At 33.5% G+C, this 15,591-nt stretch overlaps 2 protein-coding genes and 1 long non-coding RNA gene across 3 annotated transcripts; all 3 read right to left on the bottom strand.

The window, feature by feature from the left end:
- Nucleotides 1-2,473: 2,473 nt before the first annotated feature.
- LOC108485565 (protein SMALL AUXIN UP-REGULATED RNA 51-like) lies at nt 2,474-3,474 on the bottom strand. The gene has a single exon (XM_017789423.2). It carries the CDS (start codon nt 3,055-3,057, stop codon nt 2,740-2,742), a length of 318 nt encoding a protein of 105 aa, XP_017644912.1. The 5' UTR covers nt 3,058-3,474; the 3' UTR covers nt 2,474-2,739.
- Nucleotides 3,475-7,277: 3,803 nt separating this feature from the next.
- On the bottom strand, nt 7,278-11,667 carry LOC108486607 (ATP sulfurylase 2). Its single transcript, XM_017790740.2, has 5 exons — nt 10,788-11,667; nt 10,024-10,429; nt 9,556-9,816; nt 9,026-9,112; nt 7,278-7,828 (listed from the first exon to the last, which is right to left on the bottom strand). The coding sequence occupies exons 1-5, from the start codon at nt 11,339-11,341 to the stop codon at nt 7,691-7,693; spliced, it is 1,446 nt and encodes a 481-aa protein (XP_017646229.1). The 5' UTR covers nt 11,342-11,667; the 3' UTR covers nt 7,278-7,690.
- Nucleotides 11,668-12,910: 1,243 nt separating this feature from the next.
- LOC128292982 (uncharacterized) lies at nt 12,911-15,189 on the bottom strand. The gene is made up of 2 exons (XR_008282990.1): nt 15,060-15,189; nt 12,911-13,170 (listed from the first exon to the last, which is right to left on the bottom strand). It is a non-coding gene; the product is annotated as an uncharacterized LOC128292982 (long non-coding RNA).
- Between the last annotated feature and the right edge of the window lie 402 nt (nt 15,190-15,591).

Here is a 15,591-nt window from a genome sequence, read left to right as displayed (position 1 = left end):
GAGAAATTAACGAATGCTTCAAGGCGTATATCAATGCCACTTTCTTTAAGGTTTCTATTCACCCCACCTATATTAGAGTGTGCGAAAGAGTTACTAGCAAATGAACCTCGAAGATACAATGAAGCTCAATGATTGTCTATGTTTTGCACTAACGGAAACAGTCCACTGAGCACTAAGCGGAGCACAAAAAGGACATCAATTTCTATAAATAATTATTACAGTAATTTTTGGTAGAACAATCTAAAAATATAAAAGATGATGTAAGAATAGAAAGAAACTTTGTTTCTATGTTTTTTTTTTTGTGTGTGTGTGTGTTATGCAAATGAAATTTTATTCTATTTACAGGAAGTCTCATGTCTCTTTGTAGGGACATAACTATCCAAATGGATAGTCATATATTTAGTCATAAACATAATTATTTAATAGATATCTACTCGAATAATTATAACATTTTATTATTAATTAAGCAACATAACTTTTGATAATATATGACATTTTATTTATAACTATTAGAACACCATATATATTTTAAAATGTTCCATCAAAGTCAAAGATATTATGTTTTATGATTAATAAGAATATCTTGTATATAATTCACACCAAACTTTCGTCCAATAATGTGTTTTTGGTTAATAACTTTGTTCCCAGGTTGTAATCTTATGATTTTTGTAAGCAATTTTACAACACGTATCTAATTAGTTTTTGACAAGTGTGTCAAATGATTTATTCCAAGAAATTAAGTTTTGAGTAATAATAGTAGTAAGACGATGTTTTTCAACCATCCTTGTTGGTGGGAATCGAAGATTTTCGTTGCTTTTTCCATGTTGTATGGTTAAATGAAAAAGCTTGAAAAGAACCCCAACAACATGTCAACCCTACACTTTAAGTCTACAGTGCTGCCCACCTCCCAACTTTAGAGGCTGCCTTTCTTTCTCCTAATGACTCTAAACCCCTAAAATTTTGACTTGAAATTTGTAAATATTTTCGCAAACACAATTGAAAACAGTGAAATAATTACAACATTGAGTGGAGCAGCCAACAACATGTAGACAATGTGGCGGCGGCAGATACCAATGGATGAAAATAAAATATCAGCCATGCAAACTTTATTTTATTTCTCTACCACCAACGCCCACCTTGTGAGGTAATACTAGGTTTATAAGGGCTTTATTTATCAACAAGATAATATATCATTGAAAATTTTGAAACCCTCTTTTCAACCACTGTTTTTTTTTAGTTTTGTATTGACATTTTCTTGATTTTACTTATTTAGATACAACCGCCGCTTAATAATAGAGATTTATTATAAAATACAGATTTATCTAAATCTGGATTAATTAATGTAATAGAGAAAGTTGTTATATAATGAAGGCCTTCAAACTTCAAATTCATAATTATGTATGTAGTATTATTAATCATTAACGTGACATTGAAACCACTTGATTTAATATTTTATGGATCATAAGCAAGGCATTGATTGATAGAGTCGTCCCTTTGCCCATCTAAGGATCATAGAGTCCGGTCAATAAGACATAGTAGGTTTTCTTTTTAGGTGGTCCAATACAACAAATAAAACAACACTTCTTGGAATTTTACATAGATTAGATACGATACCAGATTAGAGGATGGAGCATAAAACGTAGGGAATGCAGTTTAGTGGGCGTAGTAATCCTAAAAGCATGGGAGAATCGCCATCATTTTAAAAAAGACACGATGGTACTGTACTGTTGTATGCATCAGAAAAGTTTCATCCGCATTTTTTCCATTAAAAATTCGAACAATACGGGAGAGACGGAGAAATTACAAGAGAAGCTCCGAGTGGGAGGGAACAGCCGTGATCCGGGCATCGTCCCATACGACTACATTGGGCTATCAGCCAGTTTAATAGCCTCTCTAACCACAGTGAACTGTCCAGTTTGTGGGTCATTACTTCGCTATATATGTAGTATATACTAGATTTATTTCTTCCTTGTGGGTCCCCTATATGGATGTTGAATGTTGATTGATCATCATGGTTGTGTAAAATACACTGTACCTCTGATAGAAGCAAGTTAAAGTGTGTATATATATATATAAATAGTTTACAGACTCCAACGTGAAGAGAAACACCGCACCGCACACATGGAAAACCGGAAACGAGAATCAAACAAAGCTAACTAACTTAAAACTTAAATTACGGAAGTTTGGTTACAAATTACAAAACTAGATTCTTCTTTTTCTCCTTAACCATTCATGATCCCTTCGAAAACATTCCAATGAAATCTGTCTGTTAGTTATTGTTGTTTTTAACAGTAGTTAACGGCTTAACTGTTGAGTTAACCAGAAACATAACATAATAAAATAATAAACCCAAGACTAAGAGACAAAACCATGAAAGCTGGCGGCCGTGTGCCTAACTTTGAAAACAGATGATTGAGAGGGCGTGTGAACAAAGATGCAGAGAAAAGAAAATAAGATGAATGGGGACAATGGGTAACGCCAAATATCCTTGATATTAATTCCCTTTCCTCACAGAGTCACAGGGTACATTGGTACTTGATATACAACCACATCTTCACTAAAGCAAATTCTCAAACTTTCTCAGATTTACAATCCTAAAACCCACATAAATTAAATAATATCTATGGGTTTTGGGGTCAGAGTTTAAAACAACTTGGTAAATTAAGGAAGAACTGAAGCAGCTTCATCTCAATCGTATTCATCAAAAATAGTTTCGAGTTCGACGTCTGTTGTTTGTTTTCATCTGAGCATGGATGTTAGAGACTGGAAAACAACTTCTTCACAAGGAATGGTGAGTCCTCTCTCGTGATCAAAACCGAATTCTTCTTCAGCTTGATGAAGCAAGCTTTGGAACTCCGGTCGGCTCAAAAAAGAAATGGGCACAATGTATCTGCTTCTGTTTTCACCAACATACACAACGAAATGTCCTTTTGGGACATCCAAAGGGAGTCCTTCTTCATCATCATAGCTCTGTTTCTTTCCTAAGCTTGAGCACCTTTTCAGGATTTGCTTGATGACTGCTGTTTGAGGCAACTTGTTTGATTTCCTGATAGCCATCTTCTTTGAATTGCTGCTGATGTAAAACTTGTTTGGGGGTAAAAGGTTTAGATTTTAAGAGGAATATTAGAGCAAGAGAGAAGAGTTTAGAGAGATGTGATGGAAGATTGAAGAGGGTTGGAAGGGAAGGGGGATATATATACAAATATTTATATTGTGGAACTAACAGGATTTGAAAAAGATGGAGAAACAAAATCATGTGAGGTTGTGACCTTGTGGGGACAAGGGACAGACCATGGGTGTGTTTGGGGGTCTGTGTGAGCTAACAGGACATCCCTCAAGGCAACCCCCTTGGGATTACTCCAACTTGTTGCCCTCCCAATGGACATCATGGTCCATCTCTCTTGCCCTTCAAGCTTCCCTATTCTACTGAATTTGCCCGCCCCCGTCAATTTCCTATGTTTGATTTTGGTTGGTATAGATGTGTAGAAATCTATAAATCTCATTAAAGTTATTATCTATATAGTAATTACATGTGTACAAACTAGTCAAAGTTGGTGTCTAAGAAAATAAGCATTTTGAGCATACGAGTAATCAGAATTAAAATGTAACCATGGTCTATGATGTTTAAGTTTGGAAATGAACTCAAAGTCCAACCCTTAGCTGTCAATCTGCAATAGCATACTGGTACCACAAAATTGAACAATCTTCTGTACATGCATTCTTCAATCTACTTTAAACTTTAAAAAATGGTGAGATTGGGTGGACAGGAACTGCCCCACTGAACCGCCTAGTGTTGGTAAACGATGGCAGATGAAGAGAGAAGAAGGCATTGACTTTTCCAAAACATAATCCCATGTTCATTACAAATAGTACTAAAGCTTCAATAGCACGTGTCACGGTTTGATATAATTTGAGCACATTTGGATTGAATACGAGACCATCTTTCTATCTGCATTCATCAGGAAAATAAAGGGGATGAAAGAGTTTGATTTTCTTGAAGATCTCTCTCTCGGTATATGAACATTTATGGACTTTGGTAATGGTGGTTTTTGAGCTAGCCAGCTAGGCTAGCAGATGGAACTACCAAATGTGAACATAGTCATAATCAGATCATAAATGACAACCACTTGTCTTTTACTCTTTTATAACCTAACCAAACTTATGATCCATGCCACCATCTCTCTATTTTCCCCATGTTCTAAGGTCTAGAAAGAGCCACAGCTGGTCTGGCATTCCACCCAATTCATGCTCTGTTTAATGCTTTGTTACGGCTACGTACGTCTTGCACTCTACCCTTCTGAAAACCTTCTCCTCCGTTTTAATCGCATATAATTATCTTTTATCACTGTCAGCTATGTTTTTACGGGGTAGTTATGTATGTTATTAGAGATAGGGTTAATATACCATTTGGTACTTGAGTTTGGCTTCAATGTTCAATCTGGCACTTGAGTTTTTCTTGTCCCAATTTGGTAGCTAAATTTGCCTTCAATGTTCTATTTGGTAATTAGACCAAATGGCATCATGTGAACCAATGTATATTATGACATTTGTACTCAAGTAAAAAATATATAGGTACTTAATTGAGATAAAAAAAAAAGTTTAGGTACCAAATTGAACATTGAAGCCAAATCAAGTACTTTTGTGGGACCAAAATACCTTAAGTATCAAATTGAAAAACTTAGGCATTAAAATGAACGTTACAGCTAAACTCAAGTACCAAATTGAATATTAAAGTCATACTTAGATTTCAAATAATATATTAATCCTTAAGTATATACTAGTGTCACGAGGATAGACCTTTTGCTCGTAATTCGTGAGGCTTTGGGTGATTTTTTTCGCTTTAAATGAGCCTAAGTCAACCTAATTCTTACAAAATGATGATTCCGCAGAATTACTCTAAGACATCAAAATATAGCAAAACCAATCTTAAAGACAAAAAAAAAAGGTCGAAAGAGCAAAATAACCACAGAAAAGTAATGCATGTAAGGTGTTTGAGTAAATACTTTCAATATATTCTTTTAACTCAAAGGATAACGAGCATAATGGATTCAATGGATGAATTACAAATAAGGAGGAGGTTATCTACAATTAAGTTACATCGATGATATAGATTGAGTTACATCGACAAACGAGATCGAAATCTATCTACAATTACAAAATCAAATCTTATCAAATTATAAATCTTCTAATATTACTTACCCTAATTAACAAACTAGCCTTAATTTCCTATAAATCTATCTACAATTAAGGGTTTCGTCACTTGTTCTTCAAATTAAGTCAATTCAAGTGGATCAAATGAGCCTCATTTAATATGTAGACCTCCATGGGACATTTTTGTTGCAATGGTCACAGGCTTTAAACTACGACTCATGACACTAGTACATTGATAGTACGTGATCTTGTGTAATTAATGTATTGTTTCAATGTCTAAGAGCATATGTGCTTTGATGCTAGATGAAGAATGTGTATCTCTAAAACATTCTGATGTTTTAAACATTACATACAGTTATTTAGGTTAAGGGTTAGTTTAGAATTGTTTCTAATAAGTATTTTTGAAACACAAAACATTTTTGGGGTAGAAGCTAAAATTTTCCACTTTGTCAAAAGTACTTTTTGGCTAATTTTTAGGATTTGAAAAACACTTTTTTTCTAAAAAAAATATATATTATTTAACAATATTTTTATCTCAAAAATGATTTTTCTCCCAAAAGTACTTATTAGAAGCAATGCAAAATTGAAAACCCAATTAAATACTTATTTATTTGGTTCCACTTTTGGTCATAACTAGAATCAAAACATTGAATTCCAATAGAAAGTTGGCCCAAAGTTACAGTTTAGTAGGTGTCCTGTTGAACAGCGGTCTGAATCTGATCATAATAACTGACGGTAATTTCATCAACAGATTCAATGGATTGCATTGAAGGACTAGAACTAGAAAAGAAGGCTCAACTCATTGACCAAAGGAAACGACACCATGTTCTGCGATTGAAATTAATTTCGTTTACAGAGTGGAAACATGAAAATTCGAAAACATATACTGATATACGAATGTGGGACCAAAGTACACTCCACCGAAAGCCGAAAGGTAGTGGCGATGAATGGTTTGAGAGCCCAACCAAATATTAATTCTTGGGTGGACGAAATGGCCTCATCCCATCTTATTAAGCTAACCCTTTTAACTCAGGGAAACCATAATCATATGTTGATAGAAGGACTGTTAAAACTGTGTTTGAGATCTTTATTATTTGCTTGTGTTGTTATTCATCCTAGTATTCCTAGAGGGATCATTATTTCCGTGCATTACATAAGCAATATTGGTTTTGAGGTGACCTTCTACCTGCAAAAGTATCCGTATAGAGAGGCCATATTCAAGCAACCCTTAAGATGGGGAAAGATGTTAGGGGTAAGCAAGTTGCATGGAAAAAAAAGGGATGGATCCTTTACTAGAAATATAAGCAGACAGCAATGACAAACATGTTCCAAAATCCAAACCGCTAAGGAAAAGTTGACACCGACTTCACAGTGTATAAATATAAAGGATTACTTGACAAACCAGACAAACAGCCAACAACCCCAAAATATTGGTGGCCGGGGACGGTGACCCTTACAAGTAGGCAGCTCGACAAGGCATATTCATGGAGTTTTTGAAAACCTGATCTTAAAGTAGTGTACGAGGAATGCAGAAGAAAAGAAAACGGGTCTCGGCCCCACCCATTTTACAGCTAAGTCCGTGGGAATCCGGATCACCAAGGACTGACGGATGTAGCATAAACAGAGAGTTAAAGCACATGTATCGTGTTGATGGTCCATTACAACAACTGTATCTTTATGGTCTGTTAGTGTTTTGCATTGAATTTCAGGGAGCAACGTTCTAACCATCTACCTTGAAGTTTCCATGAATTTTCGGTTGTCTTTGAGCCATGGAAAGCCATATTAAGTAAGACGTTTAATAGATAAAGTTTATGACCATGACCAAAATTTATAAGATCAAAAAATTGAACATTTCAACCGTGGGTTTGATAAAATGCTGTATTCTGTAAGTCTGCTATCAAATAGGGAGAAGGAAAAACTAGAATTAAATCCAGGTCTTCCTTAAGTGTAAGGTTCAGCTGGCCTGATTGACGTGGATTAATTGAGTTTAGATTTCATGTTATGCAAAAATAGAACTAGAGCCTTTATGGGCATTATGCAATTGTGCTTTCGAGATAATAGAAAGAATTTAGGTTTGAGAAAATTTATTTCACTAGAAGTAGCTGCTTGAAAGACTTAATAATGAGTTATAGGAGCTTAAAAGTTTGCTTTTCAGACTGAGTTCCAAGATGATTAACACTGCTCTGTTAAACGAATCAGTCCATATCCCACTTTCTTACAGCTTCGATATTTCAAAGTCGGACATTAGTGCCAATACCAGAAGCATTAAAGAAGCTCTAAAACTAAACCAGAAAGTGGAAATGTCAAATTTGAGAAAAGAATGAGATTTCAAACCAGCATCAATTGTTTGTCTTGCTACAATATTATCCGCTTAAAAACAAAACTCCAATCACCAGGGAGTTGAACAAAGGCATAAAAGTAGAGATGGAGATGTTGAATCCATTACTGGTGCTGCTGCCATTAGGAACTTGACACCATAGGACAAGCCTACCACACATGTAATAAAACTCGCTGCAAGATCTACTACTAAATTATGCATCTAAGAAGATACAGCAGCTGGTTGCTGTGTTGCCTCCTCTGCTTGCAAACTCTCGTAGTATTTGACAAGGACTTCCCATCCTCCAGGACACATAAAACCATCGGGAGGGTTCTCACCAGTTCTTGCATAGGTTCGCATCTGCAGCAATGAGTTAGAATCAGAACATAATTACATACAACTTGAAACTGCCACAACTTTTCAAACTACCATTACATGCAATGCATTATACCAAAGAACCTCGCCATCATAAATTTCATCACTAATTTATTTTTTTCAACTGAAACGTAATGCATTATACTGCAAAATTCAAGAACAAAATTGACGCTTAGTAAAAATACAGGTTAATATTAGTGGAAGCTTTACGAGGAGCCTTAAAGATCCAATCTGTCATTATAAGTTTTTGTAAGTACTGAACAAAAATGGTAAATGCAGCCTGACTAACAAGTATGCTTACTCTTCTGAAACTACCGTTACATGTCATGCATTATCCATGAACCTCACTATCATACGTTTCATGCCTAATTTAATTTTTTCAGCTGAAATGTGAGGAATTGACCTAAACTGCCCATGATAACCTTTCATGACATTAAACAAATTAACAAGTGAGGTTCAATCCCTCAAGGTTCCAAACAAACCCAGTTCCCTTAGTAGCCTACCATTGCAGAAGCTCAAACCTAGTATGTGAAGATAGATTTGAGCACCAAGTGAGAACCAAGACCAGTTGACTCAATCAGTGTTGTCAAGGCGCGTGCATAGGTGCATCCATGGCTGGCACCTTAGCATTTACAACAAAAGCACCTCAAACCCTTTCAGGTGAGGCCCATTTCATCAGGTGCACGTTTTTGTAAGACGACAAGCATTAAAAAGAAAAACCCAACTGATTGAATTTCTCTTTAATTTTTTTTATTGTCACTTTTTTTCAATTGATGTACCTTTACTAGTAAGCAAGAACGGAATAATAGCAAACTCCATACTTCACAATATTTGAGCATTCAACAACATTACCCATAAGGAAATCAAAAAATTGCATGTTTAGTAGATAAAATAGACCGCACTTTAAAGTGTATTATACATCCTAAGCTTTATATATATACACACGTAGACTTACAAAAGCTCATACATTATACACATTGCGCTTTACGTTACTCAGGCTAGTGCCTTTGTTGCAGGCACTTTAAGGGTTCTAGGGGCTAAAGTGCCCCTTGAGCCCTTGACAATACTGGACTCAATAACAAGCATCTTTAGTTTAACATGTAGTTCTGCACAATACTTAAGATTGCTACAAAAGAATGAAGCCTCAAAACACCACCAAATTCTAGAAAAATCCAAAGTTACCTTGGTTCCAGAGATGAAGAGGAAATCTTTGGCACGTGAAGGATCAAAAAATGCCATCTTCTTTGCCACTATGTCATAAGCCGCAACCTAAGACGATAGTGCAGAAAAATGAGTGCAAAAATAAATGAAAAACAATGTATTTAAGGCACCATTTAAACAAAACGCAGTCCTGAATTGAGTGGTAGATGTTTCTCTTAGAATCAATCAGTGATTTTTTTTTTCTTTTGCTGGATCAGTAATTAACTAATTATTAAGATTATGGGGCTGCATATTGGCATCTTTTAAGACAGGTTAAGATGGGAGTTTCAAGAAAGGAACAGCTTGTATATCCTGCAAAAATTTGAGTCACCATTGGATAATACTCTCATTACAGGACTAGAGGAGTAACTCAATAATTGGAGATCTAGCAAAAGAACAGCCTACCCTTATAAACAATTTGAAATGCCAACCAAGAAAAATTAGTAGAGTCTTGAATGATAAAGGCAGATTGTATAAAAAATTAAGGTTAGACCAGCACAGATGTCACCTACCCTAAACGGCAAAATATTAAGCTTTTCCAAGCCAGGAGCCATGCTTAGAACTTTTTTCCCATGATCAGGGTCATACAGATCCCTTTTCTCTGTTGGGTGACCCATTCCGGCAGGATCACGACCAACAATATAGAAGTTAGCCCCAGCATTTATCCTTGCCTTGGCATGCCACTGTACCTCTGTTGGACCTGCATAATGCATAGGTGATGGGAAAATGGCCACAATGGTAGTCTCAGGGTCAAGGACTCCATCTTCCAGGACCTGAAAATCATGATTCAAGACCAGAAGAATTCATTTATTTGAATGCTATCCACTATACAAGAAAAACATCATGATTCAGTACACGTTCTAAGCAAAGAAGAACATAGAAATGCATTAAAGAATGTGCAGGTATCTTATCATTGTAGCAATTGACCATAATCAGGATAATATTAGCAGTGGCTTTACAGAGGGAATGATGGGAAAAACCTTGCTGTGTTGCTCCATCCGAACATCCAAGGGCACATCATCAGCCTTGGTGAAACCACCTAAAGGATGAAGTAAGAGGATTGGATTCTTGAAACCCATTTCTAGAAGTCGTCTCCGAGTATCATTCATCAATAGTGCATGTCCATTATGCACAGGATTCCTTAGCTGAAAAGCAAAAACAGCATCAGCATTACGCCTATCGAATTCCTTTCTGAGTTGCTTGGGGGAAAGTCTGTAGTGATCAAGCCCATCATTATATTTTATAGGTTTCAAAACTTCTAGGTCACCTCCAATGAGCCAGTTTCCAGCAGGAGTAATGACTTCCTCCACGTATGGCAAACCTGGTGCAGTTGTTCCCCATGTTCTAGCTATTCTTTCTTCTTTGTTATGCTTGTAGATTTCAATGCTGCAATAAACTTAAGTAGCATTAAAACGTTATTTTCAAGAATAATGCATTGGTTTTCAAACTTGCCAGTACAATTTTCCCTTTCATGATTCAAATGACAATTAGATCATAAATGAGCAATCAAGCACATAAACCAACAAGACTCCACAAACTCAAACTCTTATCTATAGAACATATCCAATTAAACGAGGCGAAACTCTAAACCAAATTTATTTCATTTTCAAAAGTATAAAATGGGAGTAAAAATTTCAGATTTCAAATAATAATAGCAATTAGATTATCTAAATAAACAATGTCAATTATCACATTCATGGAATAAACAATATCCATTTAATAGATGGTTAAAAAGAGTATAAACCTCCTAAGAATGGCGATCAAGTCTCCATCAGGTCCAACCAACCCAACATGGGAAGAAGACCCGATTCTCTCCTTAGTCTCATCATCAATAGCCAAAACAATGGGAAGTGACATGTTGACAATATACCCATCTTTCAATCTCAGAGAACTAAAATGTAAGCTTTGCAAATACTCATCTTCCCTCATAAATCCTTTCAAAGGATTAGCCCAGCCTTCGCTGATTACATGCACCCACTCCACGTCGATTTTGGTTAGCCTCACCTTCGGCAATGACTCGGCCTCAATCGTCTTCGCTCCCCTTTCGCCCTCTGGGACAACCAGATCGACGAGGGCCCCGCCATCAGGCTCGATCAACGAGCTCTTGATCAAGGGAGCCGGAGAATACTGGAAGGGGGCTTGCATTTTTTTGGGTTGGTAATAAGTTAATCTTAAAGGATTAAAATGGTAAATAGAATTTGGTCGGATCTTAGTGTTATAACCCGTGAATCTGCTGGGTTTAGTGGTGAAGCTGAGGTAAGTACGAGAAGCGAAGTGAGATTTAATTGTTAGAGACATGATGGAAGGGGATTGTGAGAGTTGATTCGAAGAACAAGTTGGTGGAAAAATAGAGGGAGATCCGGGAAAACAGGAGGACAGAACTTGAAGCTTTAAAATTGGCGAACATCTTCGTCGTTGTTGTCGTTGGTGGTGGAGGGCGAAGGAGGTTCGGCCTGGAAAAGAGAGCCACACGTTTGCGTCTTTCACTCCTTTTCGTGTTCTAACTGCGGATTTGGGTGGGCGTTGAGGGGACCAGACCACACCAAAAGGCACGCTGAGCTCTGATTAAACTAAACGGATTCGGGCCACGACCCTATATGAAAAGGTTTTAGGATTTTAATGAAAGTGTAATTATTGTAGGTAGTAATTATATTTTTTATTTATAAAATGGTGGTTTTTATTCATGTTTAGTTAATAGAGTAAAATTATATCATTTTTTATGATTTTGTGACTCAATTATAAAAAAGTTATAAAATACTTTTAACTTATTCAATTCTTTTTTTATCATTAATCATTAAATGATTAATGAAAAATAATGTAACAATTTTAAATTTAGTATTATAATAAATTTAACCATTAATATTTACATATTATCTTATTTTATTTTATTTTTACATATAAATATAACTCAATTCACAACATGTAAAATACAAAAAGAAACACAAAATTATATATATATTTAATTTTTGTTATTTTAGTAAACTAGATAATCTCTCTTATACACATTGTTTTCCATATACTTCTAATGGTTAATTGCTTAATATCTTTTAAGAATAATTATTTTATTTTTTGTTAACTTAAGTTGATTATTATTGATGAAGCAAATCAAAACTTAAAAAATTGAATTTGTTAGACTTAAAATTGGATTAAATCAAGGAAGTGAATATTTTTATTTTCAAAGTATTGAATTGGGTTTTTTTTTGTTTTTTTTTGAAATTTGGGTAATTTTGTTGTTGATTTTCCTATGGAGTGAAACGAAAGGATGATGTCATGGATGGATGAAGTGGCAGTTGAGGGTGTAATAAAACCGAGATAAGCTCGCATACTATTAATTTTGTCTCGAAATTATTAGTTCAATATTTGGCTCAAACTTGATCAAGCATTTATTTTAAGCTCGAGATTGACTTGAGATATAATTGAGCTACTTTAGTTCAAGCTTGGTTAAGTTTGTTTACTAATTTGTGTACTCAAGCTCAAGCTTAGCTCAATAATTAAGTTTAGGTTTAAAATTATATATTAAGGGTAATAATGTAATTTAATAATATACAAATGTGAAAAGCTCAATAAGACTCATGAGTCATTTGAATCAAGCATTATTAAGTTCAAATTTGACTCAACCAATAGCTCGAGTTGGGCTTGATAATTACCAAATCGAATTCTATTTTCTCCGAGTTGAACTTGAGTAGCTTGTGAGTATTAGTGTCTCATCACCATTAGCGGCAACACTGTAATTGTAACACCCCCTAACCCCAAACCGTCCTCGAAACAGGGTTACGGAGCATTACCGGACCTATCGGACATTTACAATTAATATACACATAAATATCAACACAACCAGATACACTCATAATTTGTCAAATTTAAACATTTATATATTATCCAATATTTAATTCTATTCAAATATCAAATATCATCAAATAAATCAATTTCATACCAAATTAACCAAATTCTATTATATATCATAACCAAACCTAAATCTATTTATTTCATCCTTACATTTACAATTTCAAAATGACACATACATAAGACACCCTAAGTACATGCCATTACCAATAATTAACACACTTTACCTTATTAAATTCATGATCGGCCTGGGATACTGATTCAACGTTCTATCTTTACTTAACCTGCGTACGGAGACAAACGGTACGCTGAGTATAGGTATACTTAGTGGTATTTCTATAATCCGAATATTTAATAATATAACAAATACTTAAGATCATAATAACAATTACAATTATTTAATTATTTATTTCATAAATAAATTTCAACTACTTACTATATAAATTCTATACAAATCATATAATAAACACAACAACATAATTGTTCAATTCTTAAATAAATCCATTATTATTTATTCCATTCTTTCACTTACTAATCGGTATAGCTTTCCTTAATTTATTCACAATTCAATATCAATAAACTATATTCGACTATGCACTTATCAATCATATTCCATTTTAATCCACTTCAATAACAGTCAATTTCATTTATATCATATCAACTTACTATACATGATAGCTTTAACTATATACATACGATTCAAATATCTCAAATCACATTTCAATTCATCAAGTGGTATCATATATCATCAATTCGAACTCCAATCATTTCATGAACCTTTGATTCATGTTTTCAATCTCATATCTCAATTTTCAATTCTCAATTCAATTTCTCGTTTCATTTCAATAGCTTGATCAATCAAATTTATTCGATTTATCTTTTCACTTATGTACCCCTATTAACAAGACTCGAAGCTTGGCGGATACACGGATCCAACCAATCACACCAGTTTGGCACCCAGTGCCTCATCAGATAGTTCGAAGCAAAGTTGACATCCAGTGTCTCATCGACCTAGCCGAAGAAAGTTGGTACCCAGTACCTCATCAAATCTATCCGAAGAAATATAATGACACCCAGTGTCTCATCGACTCGAGGTCGAAGTATCCCTGAACTTTTTCAATCCTATGGCATGCTAACTATATCCGACCTAACTTGATACTATTAATAGGGTATTTGATTCACTTTCTCAACTCAATAATTCTTTTATCAATATACCATTCTAATAATCACATATATTCACACATTTTCACAATTTCATACATTTTCATTCAATTCAACAAATATATTTCAATTATTCATATTAATTCATAATTCATTACAATTCAATTTACTTTTCAATATCAAATATTCAAATATCACAAATCTCATATATTCATATCAATTTCCTCATATTTCCAATCAATATATTTTTCAATATAACTTTCATTCAATATTCAAATTTTTACATAAATCATATATATTATATAATTCAATCAATATAATTTCAATCAAAATAATTTCAATCAATATAAATTAAATAAATTCATCGCATACCAAAATCAATCTATTTCAATTGTAAAACATCATAATTCTAACATTAACAATTGTCATATATATATATATATATATATATATATAACAAATAATGACTAAGTTCGATTATAGAAATACAAAACGTATTTCTCGAGCTAACTCCCGTTGTCTTTGCCATTTTCCTTACTTAGCCAAGATTTCCCGAGGCAACATTAGCTACGGGAATTAAAACAACTCATATTCATTAATTCACTACTAATTTATATATAGTTAATACAATTTCTATTCAATTTTTACTTTAATTTCAATTTAATCTTAACTAAATTCACTTACTTTTTCTATCTTAATTCATACTTCATTTCTATTCAAATTTTGTCCAAACTCATACTTAACTATTAAATTTCCAGCATATTTTCCTAATTTCGAAATTTCATCAATTTAGTCCCTACAACATAAAATTTATGAATTACTTTACAATTCAACCCTTATTTCATTTCTAACTTGAATTTCTATTAATTTAACCCTTATTTCATCATTTTACTCAACATGAACATTATCTAGAAATCTAATAGTTTTCAAAATATCAACTTAATTTCATCAAAAATTTGTTCTAAAGCTTTTAAAACATCAAAGTTAAGTAAAAAGGGCAATATTAACTTACCAATTAAACTTTAAAACTTCAAACCTTCAATTTTCTCGTTTCTTTCTTTCCGTCCTTTTTCTCCTTCTTTCTCCCCTGTTTCACGTTTGCCTATTCTGTTTCTTTCATTTTTATTTCTTTCATTTACTTTGTTTTGTTTTATATAAAATATATATATATATATATAAAATATAATAAGTTAATAAATATCTATTTAATAGTCAATATTTATTTTACATTTGTATACATTTTATTATTACACATGTCACAAATTTTACCATACATTTGTCATACCTTTATTTATTTATTTCATTTATTCTATTTACCATGCAATTGTCAAAATAATATTATAATATAATTAACATTATTTACAATAAAATAATAATATAATCTAAAAAAATCTAGGATTTTATCATGCTATGCCACCTTATCTAATGAGATAGGCATAATTGACTATTTGGTCCTTTTTATTTTTTATTAATCTATAATTCAATTTTCATCCTTTATTTAATTTAGTCATTTTTCTTAATTTCTCTTAATTAAGCTAAATTCA

Source organism: Gossypium arboreum, chromosome 5 (genome assembly GCF_025698485.1).
Source record: "Gossypium arboreum isolate Shixiya-1 chromosome 5, ASM2569848v2, whole genome shotgun sequence".
NCBI lineage: Eukaryota > Viridiplantae > Streptophyta > Magnoliopsida > Malvales > Malvaceae > Gossypium > Gossypium arboreum.
The sequence above is the reverse complement of the archived record's forward strand: the minus strand, read 5'-3'. Positions and strand labels throughout refer to the sequence as shown.